The 20,206-nt window shown below is 34.7% G+C and overlaps 2 protein-coding genes across 9 annotated transcripts in view; one reads left to right on the plus strand and one right to left on the minus strand.

Annotated features, from left to right (window-relative positions):
* The first annotated feature begins 70 nt into the window (after positions 1 to 70).
* LOC144974652 (regulator of nonsense transcripts 2-like) overlaps positions 71 to 20,206 on the plus strand; it is a 75,572-nt gene continuing 55,436 nt past the window's right edge. For 2 of the 8 annotated variants that reach the window (XM_078917729.1, XM_078917732.1), the window contains exons 1-12: positions 91 to 2,088; positions 3,712 to 3,894; positions 4,718 to 4,969; positions 5,578 to 5,842; positions 6,262 to 6,306; positions 9,587 to 9,671; positions 10,523 to 10,599; positions 11,510 to 11,590; positions 12,479 to 12,628; positions 13,505 to 13,722; positions 15,665 to 15,707; positions 16,550 to 16,681. In XM_078917729.1, coding sequence (XP_078773855.1) covers positions 3,791 to 3,894; positions 4,718 to 4,969; positions 5,578 to 5,842; positions 6,262 to 6,306; positions 9,587 to 9,671; positions 10,523 to 10,599; positions 11,510 to 11,590; positions 12,479 to 12,628; positions 13,505 to 13,722; positions 15,665 to 15,707; positions 16,550 to 16,681 — 1,452 coding nt within the window. In that variant the 5' untranslated portion in view covers positions 91 to 2,088; positions 3,712 to 3,790. Of the gene's footprint in view, positions 2,089 to 3,711; positions 3,895 to 4,717; positions 4,970 to 5,577; positions 5,843 to 6,261; positions 6,307 to 9,586; positions 9,672 to 10,522; positions 10,600 to 11,509; positions 11,591 to 12,478; positions 12,629 to 13,504; positions 13,723 to 15,664; positions 15,708 to 16,549; positions 16,682 to 20,206 lie in introns of all 8 variants that reach the window. The other 6 variants (XM_078917730.1, XM_078917733.1, XM_078917731.1 and 3 more) reach the window with 5 other exon arrangements.
* Positions 19,476 to 20,206, minus strand: part of LOC144974653 (uncharacterized) — a 6,084-nt gene continuing 5,353 nt past the window's right edge. Inside the window, exon 5 of the mRNA XM_078917736.1 lies at positions 19,476 to 20,140. Within this exon, the coding sequence (XP_078773862.1) occupies positions 19,817 to 20,140 (324 nt within the window). The 3' untranslated portion in view covers positions 19,476 to 19,816. The remainder of the gene's footprint in view (positions 20,141 to 20,206) is intronic.

Below are 20,206 nucleotides of genomic sequence, written 5' to 3' on the forward strand. Positions count from 1 at the left end.
TTATTATCCCCAGACAGGTGTCTGGGGATAATCACAGCGAAGATGGAAAGACGAAAATACAGGGGAAGGAACTCTTACCTAATCTGAACTGAAGAAAAGGGCAACACAAAAATAGGGAAACAAAACATGAATGTGTAGTGTGTGCTCAGGAAAAAACATAGACGGCACAGGCTTTGAATTTGTCACAGCGATTTGTTAGATTATTGACGTGGTAATTTAGACGGTTTTATTTTTAGACTAAATTATTTTATAAACATCGCTCCTATTTATTTTGTACTTTGTGTGAATTTGTTGAACAATTAATCAATCAGGTTCGATGATTGTGTCATCATCATTAGAGTTTATTATTAGCAATATGACAGTCAACTCTACTAAAGAGTTTTAAAGAGTCATGTTTAAGTCTCACTCACTTAGACTTAGACTAGAAGCATGGGCACTTTCGGAAAGACGTGGTCCCTGTCGGGTGGAATAATTTTACCGATATTTTGTTGGCCAGATGTTTTTTGTTGCCAGAGAAAAATGACTGTCACACTTTTTAAAATGTTCCTTGTCACTTGTCACATAAAATATCATGCATTCGAGACTTTGTTAAGAATTAGGAACCTGTCAATCAATTAAATAAACAGTAACAAACAAAGCTTATTAATATTAATAAGCAATTACAGGTGAAATTATTTAATTTTTGTTCAAAGAATGCACCCCCCTTTTAAAAAACAAAATTATGTCAAAGTGAAAGGAACATTTTATGAATTTGGCCTAAATTTACATCCTAGATTAGACCAGTTGAGTTTTATTTCAAATGATTTAAAAAAACAATAGAAAGCGGGGCGTTAGGCACCACCTTTTTGACCCCTCCAGATAAAACTTTTTTTTCCCTTGCTTATATGAGTGGGATGGGCTGAATATGGACTTAGTATGTTAGTACTAACTTCCATGGAGTTGAACCAAAGATTGTTTAAGCATTCATCTGATATTTTTTAAAATGTGATTTTATTAAATGTTGAGGTGTCTTACACTTTATATCCAAGATCACTCGGGGCATTAATCACCTCCTACTTGGGGCGTTAGGCACCAGGCCTACTGGCAGCAGAAATCACACAGCCGCTCTTCGTTTTGAAGGTCTTCAAAAGAAATTGCAATGTCTGTGCATTCAGTGTGGTACCATGAGTCACATAAGTCACATTGAACCCAATTTCTTCCTTGGGTGTGGCCACATCTGTGGCAAGACGTGGTGGTTTCGTCGTCCGATTCCAACAACAGGCTTCTTGATCTGGACCTTGGACGTGAGGCGGTATTCTTGCCCCTTCCTTTTCCTTTTGACTTTCCTTTGCCACGCCCTCTTGCCACTGCTTCTTTAGCTGTAGTTGCCTCTGCAAGGCACTGCACACAATCGTCAGAAGTCAAGCTTTCGCCATACCGAAATTTCAGCACACATGCCGATCTTCTCCTTGAAGATGCTTGGAATCAAGGAGTGAGACGTTCCAGGAAAAAGTTCTTTAGTGATGGTGAAACACTTTGAGATGACACAGATGAGGGCCGTGATGATGGAGCTGATGTTGAGGGCAGTTACGATGTAGTTGGTGTTGAGGGCATTGATGGAGGAGTTGACGGGGGCCGTGATGGTAGAGCTGATGTTGAGGGCAGTGACAGTGGAGTTGACGAGGGCTGTGATGGTGGAGCTGGCGGTGTTGAGGGCAGTGACGGTGGAGTTGACAAGGGCCGTGATGGTGGAGCTGGCGGTGTTGAGGGCAGTGACGGTGGAGTTGACAAGGGCCGTGATGGTAGAGCTGATGTTGAGGACAGTGACTGTTGAGCTGATGTTGAGGGTGTGGTTAAAGTCTGTGCTACTTGAGTTGTCTGAGGTGTGGCATCTAGCACAACAACTTGGTTGTTAAAAAGACAGATGCCAGTGCTACTGAAGCCAGCTTTTATTGTTTCAGACTTGAATGACTCCACGAGTGTTTTCAACATTTTAGGAAAGTCTTTCTTTCCTACAGGTCCATTGTGGGTTCTTGCAAATTTTGTAAGCAATGCTTGCCATCTCAGCTTCACTGGACGGAACACTGCACAGTCAAGTGGTTGGAGATGGTGAGTCATGTGCGCTGGAAGACGCAGAAGTACTACGTTGTGATTTTTGGCCTCCTGAACAAGGTCTAGCGATAGGTAGATAGACTAGCAGTCTTGTCTTGTCGATGACATCTGTTGTATGGTGTAAAAAAAGATTTCCAGAACCAATCCAAAAAAAGCGGAGCCTCCATCCAACCTTGTGAATTGGTATTGTAGGCTGTGTCAGTGGGCCCATCCTTTGTCCACGCTTCATATAAGTTTTTCCCCTGGTACACCACGTAAAGAGGAAGAAGCTTACTGCTAGCAGATGCGGCACAATTTACAGTAATTTGTTCCCATCCAGAGCCACCAATTGACTGGTTCACTCTTTTGGCACCTCAGGCTGCCAGGACAATGCTTGATTTGGGGTCGGTCACAAATCCAGTTTCATCAGTGTTGATAATTTGTCAGGCATGTCCGTGATTCCTGACTCGGTCAGAACATGATCCAACAACCGAAACCAGTGGTTTAGAACTTCTGAGTCTTCGACTCTTGCACGTGCAGTGCTGAGTTGTTCAGTCTTTCGTGGAGTGATATCGGGATGTCTCTTTAGAAAGTTTGTCAGCCAATCATAGCCAGGACGGCCATCCTTGAATGGAGTCTCAATGTATTTGGTTGTCACAAAGTCCTTAACAACATCTTTAATCTCCTCAGAAGTGAAATCCACCCCCATTCCACCATCAGCTTGATACATGATACTAATTCACGCTCATGAATCGGCGACAGAGCCGTCTATTGGCACTTCACCATATGTTCTCCTCAGTAGTGACTTTTTGTTAACCTTGTAGTATTTCGCAGATTGGTTCAAACTCATCTGCTGATTCATCACTGCGTTGTAATCATCTACCATATCTTGGCAATTGCGATTTAGAAACCTTCAAGCGAAGATTATCAAAATTCTTCAGTTTAAACACTAACAATGACCGTCACATTCAACAACTCTTTCCTCCTTTGAATACAAATACTCAGAATTGAGTCGACTTCGAATAACATTCAGATTCAGATGAAACTTGATGTAGCTTGCTGTATAAATATGATCGAAATGTTTGCACATCCAAGTCTTGTGTAGATTTATGATGGCACCCAACTCTTTTTGGTGGCAAAATAGTGAATATCATTCACTGCTGATTCACTCGCTTAGACAAACAAAACACACATCACCGCGCCATACAATGCAATGCGACACGGATGGCATGAGAGGATATGGGGGTAGCAGGAAGAACAGAGGGGGAAGATGCTTGACTGCACAGCAGAAGTCTTTGTAAACTTATACTTATTGAAGTTTTCAACACTCAGCTCTGTGTTATTTTTAGTCAACCTGTTTGTGATTAATTCTCACTAATTATATCAATCAGACTTTAAATGTTAAAGTTTACACACAGTTGGTATGTTACATTTGGCTAGCAGATATTGAATGTTAGTATTTTATGCATAGCATCAATAGCCTGAGATCATAGCTATCTGGTACACAGGTCCTGAACATCTCTCACATTTTTAACACAGGCTATTTTCTCTCTCTATTTCATTTGATTGAAGCATTCTTGACACTACCCAATATTTCACTTATGGTTTTATTGAAGTCAATTAATTTACTTTTTATTTCAGGTTTTATGTATTTTGAAATGGCTTAGAAATTCGATTTTTACCATAAACATTCACGACTTTAAGAGCGATCTCCATCACTATGGATCAGGATGATGCGTCTGATCGTAGAAAAATGAGAGAGGAAAGTCAATATGCATCTGGGGATCATGGCAAAAGCCCAAAATCTGCTGGTGCAAAAGACAGGTTAGTCTGTTTATACCATATTATGGTTCATAGAGAATTATTTTTGTTTTCCAGATGTTTCTGCCACCTTAACTCTCTCAAGTTCACCCTCAGTGAAAATCGAACAAATTTGTTCGATTTTCCATGCATATGAACTCAAGAGAGTTAAGGTATTTTATAAGGTGCCCGATAAGATAAGGCCTTTTATACTATAACCTGTGTGACCTGGATTGGAGCCCTATTTCAGGCATACTTCTTTTTAATTTTTTAATAAAAATGTTTAATTTTGTTTTGTTTTGTTTTGTTTTCCATAAGGAAAACATGGACGATTTTTGTTTCAAAAAACATTTGATGGATTATCTTTATTTTATTTTATTTTCAAATGGTTTGGTAACGAATCTGACTTGACTAACAGAGGGGATGAATTTCTTTTCTTTCTTTTTTTTTTTTTTTTTTTGGAATGATAAAATGAAAAGAAAGACAGAGTTAAAAAGAATGAAAAATTAGTAACTTGTGTCAACACGTTTTAGATGTGTATGTATATAATAATGATAATAATAAAATGTGGTTTCTGAGCCTTTGTTCATTTTTTAAAAAATGCTGCAGGGCAATTCCTTGAAAATGTCATTTCCAGAATTAGAATTGGAACTTCATTCACAGTTATTTCACTATTCCTTTTTAGTCAAATGCATGGTATTGGTTCGGAATTGAACCTTAATATGAAATCACTGTCGTTTTTTAGGAGGTGTTGCAAATTATATGCGTTTTACTGTATAAACCGTTGGATTCTTAAGGACATGTAGCGTTATTGTTGCATGTTGTTGTTCTCTTTTTAAATTTATAGATACAAAGACAAAGATGATGGTAGGGGCAAGAGGGACAATATCTCCAGAGGGCCCAGATTTGATGACAAATCCAAGTATAGTGACAGGGATCGGGACAGAGGTAGTGGAAGTGGGCGTCATGACAGAGATCGAGATCGTGGTGGGGACAGCAGGAGGGAGAGAGATCAAGGACGGGATGCAGGTGGTGGCAGATATGTCGGTAGTGATAGGGATAGACGATCTGACAGAGGAGACAGAGAAAGGTATTCAAGGTAATTGTTCTGCATGAAGTGTCAGAAGAAAAAAAAGAGAAAAAATTGTTGTGAGCAATACATAGAGGTTTTTGTGAATTATATTTTTCTAATAAGTAACGAGTCATGACATATCAAACAGAGATGGATATTGTCTCTAGGGATATCAGGTGATTGGAGTAAGTTTGATCATTCAAATACCTGACAAGCCATAATTAATAATTTCTGGAAGCAAAATAAGCACAATTTGAAACTAATGGGTAAAAATAGGCCTTAAGGTGTATGATTTATAATTTAAGCAGTGGGTTATGGGTTATATACTTAGCATTTGCCCCAATGATGATCAATTCTCCACGACAAGAGTGTTTGCTATTTTATGAACCCAAATTAGTATGGATCTGATATGATCTCTTGCGGGTTAACTTTTAATAACATGTCTTGTCTTTTCTGTCTTTCAAAGGCCATCTTAGTTACTTAGACACTATATTATTGTCTTACTTCTCTAGAAATTTAAAAGAAAGAAAACGGATAGCAACCACTCAAAGTAAAGTATTGCTTTTTTCTTCTTTTTTTTTTAATGTGAAGTTCTCATGTTCTTTATCCTTTAAAATTCTTTTTTCTGTGAACAGCAAACCATCTTCATCATCAAAAGGTGGGAGATACGCAGATGAGGATAAAAGAGGAATACGAGATGATGCCGACAAAAAGAGGAAAGTGGAGGGACAACAGCATCAGAAATTGAAAGAAAATGAGAACGAAGGAAATAGAAAAGAACAAAAAGAGGAGCTGAGTGAAGAGGATAAAAAGAAGATGGAAGAGGAGGAAAAACAGAAACAAGAGGAAGAACGGTTGAGGCAGGAAGAGGAGAGACAGCGACTCGAAGAAGAAACAAAGGTTCATTATTAAGATATTGTTTATTATTTATTTTGTTAAGCAATACAAAGAGATTACACGTGATGCTTAGTTGTAAATACTCTGTGAGTTTTTATTTTTCATAATTACCACTACTGTTACTGCAGAATCTTGCTTTCATTTTGTATTGTGTATTTATAATTTCTGAGGAATTTTACCACACAGCTTCATTGGATATGCAGTTTAATAGATCAGAAGTCATTATTAAGTAGTATTTAAAGCAATTAAATCTCTCGTGACAAAGACACTCTTAAATATACTGCTGAGTGGTGAAAATCAATTTTTGACAGTTTTGTTTTTCATATTTCAAAGTTTTTTGTTATGTATTTATTTACTTCAAATAATTCAGTTTATATTTTGTAAATGACACAAACCTTTTTTTTTTCCTCCCATAAATTCAGAGGAAAGCTATTGAAGAGGAAGAACGTCGCAAGGCAGAAGAGGAGGTAATTGATAATATTTTGATGATTGTAGATAATGATGTTGATCGTGATGGTGATGATAATAATGAAAATTTCGACGGTGATGATGATGATGATAATAATAAAAATAATAATAATAATGAAAATGATAATATAATAATTTTATTATAAGGGATGTAAGATTACATAAGCCTCATAACTAGGAATACTTAAAGCGTTTTTACAGGACATTGAAAATTTCGAATAAGTTTAAAAATACTTAGTTATAGATACTTTAAAGCATGTTTGTGGGCATATTTTGCTTTGATGAAATAATATTTAATATTTAAGAATTTATTTGCTGACAGAGGTTTTTATGATGCCAATAGGCAAGTGATGAATTCCAATGTTTTATGTTGACAAATCAAAAATCTTTACCAGAATACAATAGAAATGTTATTCATTTAATGTTAGAGTATGCGTCATAGTATTCATCATTTGTCAATTATTGTACATTCCATTTATTTCTTCTTATGCCCAAGGTTCTGAAACCATCTTTCTAATGTGTCTAAGCTTCACATTAGTTGGACAGTTTCAGGAAAATGTTGAAGATACCTTTATAATTTAGCCTGCATTGTCTAGTAAATTGCTTAAACTGAATGTATGCATGTTTTCGTATGTATGTATGTCTGTATGTATGTATGTATGTATGTATGTATGTATGTATGTATGTATGTATGTCTGTATGTATGTATGTATGTCTTTATTGGAATATTAAAACTTATTATGGATTGATATAATAGTTTAGCCTGGGAGAAAAATTTCTATATAATAGGTTGTTGAAAAGAGAAAATGGCATATATTTTTTTTCTTTTTCTTTTTCTTTTCTTATTTTTTTGTTGTTGTTGTTGTCCGCAAGTAAAGAAATTATTCTATCAATCCTTAGTGGAACATTAGGTTTTGACTTTATATTGAATTTCTTATTATAATTTCCTCATTCCTCCATCATATCATGTAATGCAGATCAAAGACCTGACAAGACTTGATCTCTCTATCTTTATTTTCAATTTCAAAAGTGATAAAGTGATATATATATATATATATATATATATACACTAGTAAAAAGCTCGCAATTTCGCGGGGAATGAACTATTTCCATTCGATATTATACCCACCATTATTTAATGAGGGCAGATTGGTAAACAACGTTGTCTGTGTAAGTTGGTACATCCTCTGTTGATTTTTATGTGTGGCCCAACATGAAGTGTAAGCCGCTATAGCCTCTGACCCGTGACACAGCAACATATAGTTGTCCGTGTATGAAAACAGGTTGTGGTAATAAAATCAACTGCGAAAATAAACCTGAAGTAGCAGACGTGAGCAGAGTTGAAAGACGATCCTGGGATCGAGAACTTACCTTACAGTACAATACTCTGGTGATCATGTTTGGTGGCGTTTGGCACCGTTTTTATGCACCTCCACTGACTTTAAATTATAAAAGGAAATCAAATTATCTGTTTATCTATCTGTAAAAAAATACATTTCTAATTTTCAAATTTCAAATGGCACAATGTTCTCCACAAGGCTAGACTATATTTAAGAAAGGATTCTCAATTCCATTGTATTTATTTTCCAACAACATTCTACATGTTTTTATATTTCACTTTCTAAACTGCATTTAGTTCCTCCCCGCCTCCCCTCTTTTCACTTAATTAATTGCGCACCTTTTTAGAAATATCTAGCATTCTGTTTTAATTTGTGCTTCCTTACAAAGGAGCATACTAATTTCCTGCCAACCAATGTTTTGTTTATTCATCTTAACTACGCCACTACCACATTATCTCATTCATCTTTGGTGTTTCATTCATCCTGTTTTGTTGATAAAGGGGAAACCTGAAACGTTCATTTGATCTGTTTTTGTAATTAAATTGAAGCTTACATTCAATTTCACATGATTATTTATTTCTTCGAGCTTCGAGCAGCAACATTTACATTAAGTGAATACATTATACTGGGGATGTAGGAGCTTTCGGAATGTCTCCCTTTACTTTACTTACGGAAAAACAAACATCCTAGCACCTTTACTAAGACTTATGACTAACCCTCATAGAAAACAAAATATACTCCGATATCGAGCTAACCCTAATAGAAAAAATGATGACAAATTGAATAAATAAACGCCTGACAAAAGATCAACGGTGAAAATACAAATTTAAAGAATACTGGGGATGTAGGAGCTTTCGGAATGTCTCCCCTTTACTTAACTTATGGAAAAACATACACCCTAGCACCTTTAATAAGACTTATGACTAACCTCTCGAGCTAACCCTAATAGAAAAAAACAACTCTCTGACTGCTTTGCACTACCTTTCAATACTTAACAAATAAAAATGGCGGCCGAAAATCAAAACAATGGTCAAATTAGGAAATTTTAAACTTTCACAAAACTATCAAGGTTTGTTCTAGAGTTTTAAAAATACTTCTGTATAATGACAAATTGAATAAATAAATGCCTGACAAAATATCAACGGTGAAAATACAAATTTAAAGAATACTGGGGATGTAGGAGCTTTCGGAATGTCTCCCCTTTACTTAACTTATGGAAAAACAAACATCCTAGCACCTTTACTAAGATTTATGACTAACCCTAATAGGAAAAAAATCCTTCGATCTCGAGCTAATCCTAATAGTAAAAAAAGAATCAAAAGGGCGACTGAAATACCTTCATGTGATCAAGTGAATAATATCACCATGAATGCCACGATTTGCTGAAAAATGCCAACACACACACTCAACACACACACAAACCCACACACACACACGCACACACACATAATCATACACGCAACATACTACTATATAACAACACTGATCACCGCTAAATCAACAACACAACAGAAGTAATAATAATACTTGATGTCATAAATAGATGACGCAAACTGACAACTTTTTACAGTGACGAAATTGGTTGATTTTGGGACTGTTTAGTGTCGTCGGTACATATTTTATGATATCTGTGTGACTCAACGAACATTCAAACTGACTTTAAATTATAAAAGGAAATCAAGTTATCTGTTTATCTATCTGTAAAAAATACATTTCTAATTTTCAAATCTTTCAGTAGAGTTGTGCACCATATCAATTTTTTTATTGACTCAAATAAGCACAATGTTCTCCATAATGCTATATTTTTTTAAGAAAGGATAATATATATTATAATATATATATATATATATATATATATATATATATATATATATATATATATATATATATATATATATATATATATATATATATATATTGTGTTTGTTTTGTGTAACAGAAATCACTCAAAGATTACATAGCAGAATGTAAGACCAGAATAGAGGACAAGAACTTGGCTAGAGTAAAAAACCTTGGAGCTTCTGGTGAGTAAGTTTTTAGTGACATCGGGTATGAATCTGCACATTGCAGCGCTTAAAAAAAATACTGTGTTGTTTCCTGATACATTATCATTAAGGTAGCAATTGAAGAGCCTAGTGCGTAAAGTACTTAAGTCACAGGAAGTTCGTTTTGAAAAAATGGAGGTTAACATTTGGATTAGTCTATATATAGTATACATGTAATAAAATTGTAGTAGTGCGGCTATGTGGTCTAGTGGTATGACACTCACTTTCGGATCGGAAGGTCCTGGGTTCGAGCCTCGTGCTCGGCGCATGTTGAGTCCTTGGAAAAGGCTCTTTACTCACATTCTCTCACCGTACTCAGGTGTAAAATGAGTACCTGGCCGTTGACTCGTCGTCTCTGTCAGAAAAAAATTATAATATTGCCTAACAGGCGTCATGTTTCGTTCTACATGTTACTTGTTGCTGTTGGTCAGGGACCCCTTGTAAAGCGCTTTGAGCACATTTAGTGGATATTGCGCTATATAAAAGCTCATTTTAAATTTTAAAGCTCATTTTTTATACAAGAAATATAATTGTAGTATTGAGATAGGGAACTTAGATTATGTTTATCATGAAAATAATTGATGAGTGAAATGAGATGATTAGGCTTTTTCTTTATCACTAAATAGCTAAAAATAGTGAAATAGTGTGACAAAAGTTCTTTTAGAGCTGGGGTCTTCAATTTGTTAACCGTTTTTTTTTGTTTTTTTTTAAACACTTTATATGTCACATTTTATTTTTGTGAAAGATTTGCAGGGAAATATGAAATTTTGCATAATTGTATGAAACCCTTTTTTTAAAAACATTTATTGTTTTGTTCCTTTTTGTCACAGATAAATGGCCAGATGATGGGTTTTTCAGTAAACTAGATTCCAGTTTGAAAAAGAATACTGCCTTTGTCAAAAAACTTGTAAGTAATCGTTTGCTCTATTATTATTATAATTTAATTAAAAAATAATTTAATCAGCATTTTTCACATTTCTCGAGTTATAAAAGTCCTTTTAGTAAGTATGAAAGTGTCAATATTCAGAATAGGACATAGAATCGTTATGGATGTAATGTTAGGATAATTTTTAAATTGGTGAATGATAGTTTCGAGATACAAGAGATATTAAGATGACAATAACACAAAATAAAAAATAAAATATTTTTGGCCCACCTCTCAATCTTATATAATGTGGGGCTAATTTTTCTAATTTTGTTTCACGAAACTTAGCATTTCTTAAATAAAAATATTACTCATGGTGTACTTTAAATGGAGTAATTTTACTTCAAGAGAAACTGTGCCTCTTTGCCGAGGTTCAATAGGGAAGTAAAGTTGTAATGTCACACTCTCTACTTATCTGGTTCCAAAATCATTGGAAGTGTGTATGTGACCAGTCCTTCGGGGGACTAATAATGAATAGGTTTCATATTGAATCATGAGGTGGCATAACTATTTTAGCTTTAGTAGCAGGATATACAGGCAGATTCTAAGGATTATGGGACATAAAAGAGCGAGGATGGCTGATCTTTATTGATGACCAACTTATATTTAGACTAGAAAATAAAATGCAATCACTCAAAAGAAGACAATTTACAGTAGGTATGTATTCAGTCCCCCAGATGAGTGGTTCTACACTTCCAATGAGATAGGAACCAGTTTCTCTGACATCACACATAATTTGTTCCTTATTAAAGTATGGGTGAATTTTGTGGCAGCTTTTCTTTTGATAAGAAACAAACAAGAAAGATAAATGCAAAAACCTTGAAAATTTCTAAAATATTCACAATACACATAGACAAAGTATATAATTATATATATTAATTTTTTGTCATAGAAAAATCTAACAGATTCACAGAAAGATAGTCTATGTAAGGAAATGATGGGCCTGAATCTGACCAAGTACATTGGTGAAGTGGTGAGAAATATTTTTCAAATTTGTGTATTCAAATTTCTTTCATTTGAAAGTTACAAAAATAAATGGGAACTACTTAAGGAAAGCAAACGTTTTTTTTTTTTTTAGAGTCCTTATTAATTTCTTTTTTTTTAAAAATATTTACTTATTGCTGTAATTGATTCCAAATGTTTTTGTTTTAATTTTTTTTTTTTTTTTAAATATGTTGAATTATTGTAATAATTAGAAACCATAAGCAACATACTCATTTGCATATTCTGTACCAATATTTTCTGAGAGTGCATTGAATTTTTGAAATGTTTTCTCTTAGATTTATCATCTAGGAAATTCTTTCAGGGTGTTAAATCTTATAAGCTTTAAATTGGATTAATTCATCATGAATGAATATGGGATATTTTTACTTTCTATCGTCCATTTGTGTTAACCCAAGAGAATTAAGCGCAATAAAATGGCTTTGCTGTTTCAAGATCAATACAAATAATCATGGAACAAATTTATTATTGCCCTTTAAAAAATTTTTTTTTTACAAAATTGAGCTTTATATAGCGCAATATCCACTTGATGTGCTCAAAGCGCTTTACAAGGGGTCCCTGACCAACAGCAACATTTAACATATTGGACGGGACATGACGCCTGATAGTAGATATTACAATTTTTCGGACAAAGGCAACGCTGTTAACGGCCAGGTACTCATTTTACACCTGAGTACGGTGAGAGAATGTGAGTAAAGAGCCTTTTCCAAGGACTCAACTGTGCGCCGAGTGCGAGACTCGAACCCAGGACCTTCCGATCCGAAAGCGAGTGTCATACCACTAGACCACATAGTTGCACATTTATGTATGGATGAGAGTGTTAACGCCTTCACAATGCTTGGTTTTAATTGTTTTTCAGGCCAGTGCTTTGGTGGAGGCTAAATTAAAGATGTCTGATGTACCATGTGCCATATACCTTTCCGGTGTTCTTCACGAGAGGTACTCTGAGTTTAGCACTTCTCTCCTTGAAGTGTTCAACAAAAACCTGCTCGGAAAGAAGGATGAGAAGGTAGGAGATAGGTTGCTTGAGAACAAAAATAAAACAAGTAGTTCTTTAGAGCCATAAGTCCCCATGAAACTGGAGTATCCCAATTCTGTGACATTAGAAGGACAATAAAGACTGCTACATCAGATCTAACATCCACAATCACAGTCACCACTCGAACAGAAGGATCAGAACAAAAAAACAACAACAAAAACTTGACGCAGCCCCAAATGAAACATAAGTTTTCAAATTGCGCTCTCAGGACTCCTGCTTGCTTCAAACACCCTCAAGATGATGTTTTTGTGTATTAACAGCTCATTGTCTGTGTTGCAATAAACAGATTGCTCAGAAATGATGGAGCTTAATATCAAATAGCAAACGTCACTGTCTGAGCATTAGTCATGTCTGTTGGTTGATATTTATAATCATTTGGAATAGACATGAATCATTTAAATCATAAAAAAAGATTAATTTAAAATGAATGCATTTTTACTTGAGAGCTACTCTACAAAAAAAAAGAAAAAGAAGAAGAAATAAAAGACAAAGGATTTTTCACCAACTATGAACGAAACATGAAGATTGAATATTACCAGATGACCTTGGTCATAACCATTTAACTCCAAGACTATTAATATTAGGCCAAGATCCCTCTTCAATCAAGATGTATCATGTATTTAAATATTTGGTAAAGCTATCCAATGAAAATGCTTTCTTTTGACATGTGATGAAACTGTTCATGTCCATTTGGACCATTATATCATCTGTAATTTTCAAAATCTCTTGCATAGTTGGGTTTTCACTAATTCAAATTTGCAATCAATGCCAGTGATTTCGTGTTTTATCTTAGTCTTTCCCTTTTAAAACCTCCAACATTCCTCTTTTCTTATTGTGTACATTCAGATCATCAACCCCAGTAAGTACCGTGTGGATCTGCGTTTTCTCGGAGAGTTGGTTGCCTCTGGTGTGTTCAAATCAAAGGAGGGCCTGCCCATTCTTGCAAATCAGCTTTCCATCTTGGTCACCACAGACAGAGAGGAACACAACTATCTGCCCATCCTAACCAGTTTTTGCAAACATTGTGGGGACGAATATATGGGAATAATACCCAGAAAGTATAGGTGAGTGAGAATCCAATGGTATAGTTATGGTTTTTGTAACAGGTATGGTGGTTATTTTGGTAAAAAAAAATAATTTATTACAAGAATTTTCGTCTTCCTCCTCATCAACTTTTATAAACATTTTGGGATGGTTATTATGGTTTTTTACCCAGAGAGTACAGTATAGACCAGAAGCTAATAGTTGAGATGATGAGATGATGCCCAATAGCCCAATGGTTGGGAAGCAAGAAAAATATACAAGCAGAATGGACTCATGTGAAAAACATTGTCAATGGTACTCTAAAAGACTTTGTTTTTAATTTATTTGAGTTTGATCTTTTTACTCTGTGTAGATATGTCAATTACATGTTTTCTTTGTTTTAGAACTTGACCTCACACATTGTTTTGATTTTAATTTTTATACTTTTAAAACATTCACATATTCTTTTATTCCGTTTAGCTGTATCTAACCATACGGCTATGTGGTCTTGCTATATGACACACTTTTGGACTAGAAGGTCCAGGGGTCTAGTCCCATTCTTAGGGACAAATAGTTGATAGTCCTTGGAAAAGGCTTTTAACTCACATTCTATCATCGTACTCAGATGTAAAATGAGTAGTTTAATAGTCGTGTCTATGTCGGGGAAAAAATTGTAATATCGCCTAACAGTCTCGTCCTACTTGTTAAGTGTTGCTGTTGGTTAGGGACCCCTTGTATAACGCTATGTGCCCATTTAGTGGATGTTGTGCTGTATAAATTCTCAAGTTTACCTATGAAAGTGATAAATTGGGACTTTTATCCCATCTTATACTATAACAGTAGTGCCTGACTGTGTCATGAATCAAGTAGCAATTGTTGTCATTTATCGACAATATCAAAATTCCTTTTGATTTTGAATTTTTATCCCGTGTTTACTTGGCCTGTTGAAAAAAAATCATCAGATAATCCTAATCTTCTAATTATACAAAATTTGTGAATTGTACAATAAAAAAGGAAATTAATGTTCATGCAATCAATCAATGACTTCTCGACATCGTTTTTTTCCAAGTTGACATGCCGAGAACTTTTCTCCTATCTATCTGGATTTAATCTGAAGTATTACTGTTTCAATTTATTGGCTGAAGTAGGGTTTTGAGTCTGACACATTTCTTGTTTACAGTGCTGATGGTTTTCCTAGGATCCGCGGAAATCCGCGATTTTGGAGTCCAGAGGAGGAATTTCCTCCTTTTTAAAATTACATTTTCTCGAAACAATGTGCGAGCAATGAGAGAGTTGATGTGTGGTGGAACACACAGGTGCAGTTTCCCACTCTCCAGAAGTTAACTAGAGTATCAATGATAGTCTATCATCTCAATTGCTCTAAAAGTGGGGTTTATTGCAGTAGAAATGGGGCTTAAAGCAATCGTTCAACATTTTCCTACTTTTTCACTTTTTGTCACCATCAGCACTATGTTTAGTATTTTGTTCTTTTTTGGAGCTGTTGTATTTAGTAACTTATTGTGGAAGGATGGCGCAGCTCAGAATCGTGTTTTGGTTAGCAGTTGCAGAGGCCACGTCCAGGATGGATAAGCCATGATGATCAAAATTGAGCTTTATATAGCGCAATATCCACTAAATGTGCTCGAAGCGCTTTACAAGGGGTGCCTGGTCAACAGCGACATTTAACATGTAGGACGGGACATGACGCCTGTTAGGCGATATTACAAGTTTTCGGACAAAGACAACGCTGTTAACGGCCAGGTACTCATCTTACACCTGAGTACGGTGAGAGAATGTGAGTAAAGAGCCTTTTCCAAGGACTCAACTGTTTGCTGAGCGCGAGGCTCGAACCTAGGACCTTCCGATCCAAAAGCGAGTGTCATACCACTAGATCACATAGCCGCACATGATGATGATATTGATTTTTGTTTATCATTTTTTAAAGCCCTTCATGTATTGTTTTGTCTCTATTTATTGTTGCAGATTATTGTCAGAAAAATTTGGAATGGAAATCCCCCTGAGCCAGGTAATTATTTCAGCTTTCTGCACCTTTTGTTGATTCAGATTTGCATTAAATATGAACTGGAAACAAAATATGATTCTGAATTATTTATCGAATCATTGCACTTTCATTGTCCTTTGCTTTTCTCTGCAATATTTATTTTCATTTATTTATCATTCTATTTTCATTTGAGCATCCATTTACAATCAGTATCCTCTGAATCTCCCCCAAAATATAATTGTCTGTCTCAAGACTTGGGAATGTTAGGAAGTTGTGGATGGTTATAGTTGCTGTCTCAGTTTGAATTAAATGACAGCAACAACAGCAGCATTAATTGCAGCAAAGAAAAAAATGGCAACAACATCAACAACAAACAATTATTATGATTATTATGATTATTATTATTATTATTATTATTATTATTATTATTATTATTATTATTATTATTATTATTATTATATTATTATTATTATTATTATTATTATTATTGTTGTGATGATGATGATGATGATGATGATGATGATGATGATGATGATGAAGATGACAATAATTAAAAGAAGAAAAAGAAAAAGTAGAATGAGAAGAAAAAGAAGAAGAAGAAGATAAGAGGAAGAAGAAGAAGAAGAAGAAGAAGAAGAAGAAGAAGAAGAAGAAGAAGAAGAAGAAGAAGAAGAAGAAGAAGAAGAAGAAGAAGAAGAAGAAGAAGAGGAAGAAGAAGAAGGAAGTAGGGGAAAGGGGTGAAGGAGGAGACAGAATTACTTTTTTTTTACATCATATCCACTGTCTTTAACGAAGATGATTTTGGTACCTTTTCAATGAAATAGTAGTCCTGCTGTTATCCTTCACTCTTTTTTCCACCCTTTCAGTTATTACCTCCAGACAGACAGAAGGGCTGTCGGAATTTGCTAAAAGATTACTACACTTCCCTGGTCAAGCATCTGACAAAGGATCACAAAGCACTCAAACAGATGGAGGCTCAAAATAGGAAGACTATGCAGGTAGGAATTTATTTGTTATATATATATACGTGTGTGTGTATGAGTGTGTGTGTGTAATTGGATGCGTGTGAACTTTTGTTCGTGTGTCCGAATCTGCAGTGTGTAATTTTTTTTACTGATGGTCAATGTGAAGCGCTTCAAAACTTCGGCATAAGCGCTATATAAATGTACATTTATTATTATTATTATTATTCTGTCAAGCTTTTTTAATGATTTTCATGGGTCTCAAATTTCCGCTATTTAGCGGATTTCCGCCATTTCAAGTCTTCAAGAATTTTCTTCACCTTGGGCTCCAGGCCCTTAGTAGTGTCTATGTATCCTCAAAAATCATTGTAAACAGAATTTTTGTTGCAAGGGACTTATCCATGTTTATAAGTTCTTTAACAATTTTATTTCTTTTTATAGTAGGATTTGTATGTTAATAATTCTATAATTAACCAGTATTGGCATTAATAAGGGCAAGGGTATACCTGCAACAGTTATAGAGTCCTATATAATGGATAGCAAGCAATTGCTATAGAAACCTGGATAAGCTCCTGCTCCATGGGCCCCATGGCTCCAAAGGACTACTTATTTATGGGCACCAATTTATGTCCTCCTGATATTGTTTTTGTTAATGGAAAAAATCAAATTATCGTCACGCTCTATAAAATTGAGTTTAAGTGCTTGTGAATTCAACAATTTTAGAATGCTTCTTAACATTTACTTGAGGTATAGTGGTACACCTTTTATAAATGGTAAATTAGCAACGTGTAGACAATCTAAGTTTTCAATTATATCCGCATTGATTTTACTTACGAAATTTACTCAGAGTTAAGCTGCTTTTTTTTTCCTATGTGTTTTTTTGTTTTGATTTTTTTTTTTCTGTCGTCAAGTTTGGTAAATGCACACATATTTATATACAGTATATCTGGTGTCCAGATGGGGTAAAAAAACAAAAGTATGCTTTATTAGTTGCTATATTTTCATATCATCTGAGTTGCCATCTTGCCACTATGAATCTAAATAGATAGGGGTCTTTCATTGTACTTTTTGTACAGTGTTATATTGCTTATTTTTGGGGGATATCAAATATTAAGGACTCTTTTAATTTGTTTTCTGTGACATCCGTCTATTTTAATTTTTGAACTTGGTTGTTTATAAACCCTGCAGGTGTTACAGGGGTTGTTTAAAATTTGATTATAGTTTTCATTTTTATTTTATCCTTTCTAATGCATTTATTTCATAATTTGTTTAATACGATTGTCAATAAACTTTTCCTTGTTTCCATATCTTCCCTGCCTCCAATTAGTGATCCTACTTTTTTTTCTCTCTTTGGCTCTCCATCCATCTTACTTCCTTGATAGAAATGTCACATCTTTTTCATTGGCATTTATATTCATTTAGTGTTTCTGTAAAACTTGAATGTCTATTTACATTGACTTATGTGATGCCAATAAATTGACTGTCATCATCATATGCAATTTCACGAGAAATTTGTTTTCAAATTGTGATTGGGCTGAATGTACAGGTTTACACACATTTTTAACTCACTCAACCCTAACACTGACTATATCCGTAATTTACCCGGGGTTACTTGTACCCCATGCCTATTTATTACATTTTTCTGAGACAAATTATAGGTGTAGTATCAAAACTAATGGTTTTAGTTTTTACACGTTAATGATAGTTGAATAAAACTTTCCATGCCTCATGATCATTTTTAAGACATGTTTTCCAATTTTGAAAAGTAGCAAAAATCTCCAGGATTGAGGGAGTTAAAGGCATTTTCTAAGTTTATGGTAAACAAACATGGCTCAAACTCAAACTGTCCCCCTACCTGTGGTGTACCAGTGTTGCTAAGAAAGGATTTTTCTTCCAAGCATTGATTAGTCGAGTCTTTATCCAGGTTTCACATCTCAGGAATAAAATCTGATTAATCAAACTTTTTCCTCTAGAACTTTACACAATCTTTAACAAGGAACAAGTTGTTTCTTTAGTGTGTTTATTTGTTATTGGTTGGTTGTTTTTTGGGGGTCCTTTTCTTTTTTTTGTTTGTTTGTTTGTTTGTTTGTTTGTTTGTTTTGCTTTTTCTTTTCCCTTTTTAGTTTTATCGACAACAAAATGTGACATCATTGTTTGTAAGAATTGTAATTGTGAAGCGTTGATTGCTTTCTATTCTGTGCAAGCTGTTTATAAACCCTTTGTCTCCAATCTGCCAATGTTGGTAGATCATCTGTCTAGCATTCTTCTCGGATGAAGCAGCGTAGTTTGTCCACTTTGTCAAGATTTTCAGTGTTTGGTAGGGGTGGTGTGTCACATTCCAATCAGTCATTCTCATCTTCATTATCCAGGCGTTGTCTTTTGTGTGGCTGAACGGATGAGTCAAGTAGATCCTGAGATGTCAGTTCACTGCTAATGGGTTTATTTTATGTACAATCAAGACGGCATCAAGGTGTAGCTATTAATTGGAGAATGTGTGCGATTAAGCAGAGCGATAATATAGAAAAAAAAACAGTTTTTCGGGAATTTGTACCAAATAAGTAGAGTCCAATTAACCGATGTGCGATTAAGCGGAGTTAAATGTATATATATATATTTTTATTGATGGATGTCCTGTAGTAGTATATATATTAATTCCATTGTATCCAAACATATTGAAATGGAATTAGAGGTTACAAATAAACAGAAAAAAGACATATACTTTCAAAATAATAACAATAGTTTGCTGTTTTTTGTTTTTGTTTTTTGGGGGTTTTTTTGGTTGTTTTTACATGCCATCCATTTGTTTTCAAGGAAATGAAAGAGAACACAATTTGATGTAAATTAATAGAAAGTTTATTCTGCTTTCTCCTTTCCCCATTATGATGGTCAGAGAAATGTTAGATATTGGATGAATTTATAATAGGTTTATTAAGATATGAATCAGAGTAAGGGACAACCCTTTTAGTAAATTTCAAAGAGGCTAATGAATCTTTAAAAAAAAAAAAAAAAAAAATTGATATGAGGTTCCGGACAGAAACCAATTGTTATAAGTTTAAAATGATATTAACACCACAAATAACAAAATCAGCAAATTAAAATGTAACATGACATAAAAGTAAAATAAAAAAGTCAAAAGAGAAACCATCCGTTAACCGGTGTTTCTCTATTTGTTTAGCCGACAGTAGAGGTAGAGGCCCTCTGATTCAGTAAGGTGCAAAGGCTACGAATTAGGGGAGCCAATCTTGGATGGTTAAATCTCCCAGTGGCACATAAGGCTTGTGTAGCGGCGATATCCATAGTTACAGAGAAGGGGCAGTAGTTTTTACTGATATAACGAATCTTGAAGTTTATACAAGCGGGCGTGGTTTGGAAAGGCAGATTTTGGCAAACTGTTGGAAGCTGGATGCAGTCACAGTTTGTTTGATATAGTTTGCCAGTTGTGTCAAGGTCACAGAAGGCAATGAGGGCTTTTACCATGTTGGCATTGATGGTCACCTGAAAAAAAAAATATTGTAAGATGGAACAGTTAAGGGGAGAGGGAAGGATTACAGGATGAGGTTT

The sequence above is a fragment of the Berghia stephanieae genome, chromosome 6 (assembly GCF_034508935.2).
Source record: "Berghia stephanieae isolate SIO BIC M18660-M18661 chromosome 6, UCSD_Bste_1.3, whole genome shotgun sequence".
NCBI classification, from domain to species: domain Eukaryota; kingdom Metazoa; phylum Mollusca; class Gastropoda; order Nudibranchia; family Aeolidiidae; genus Berghia; species Berghia stephanieae.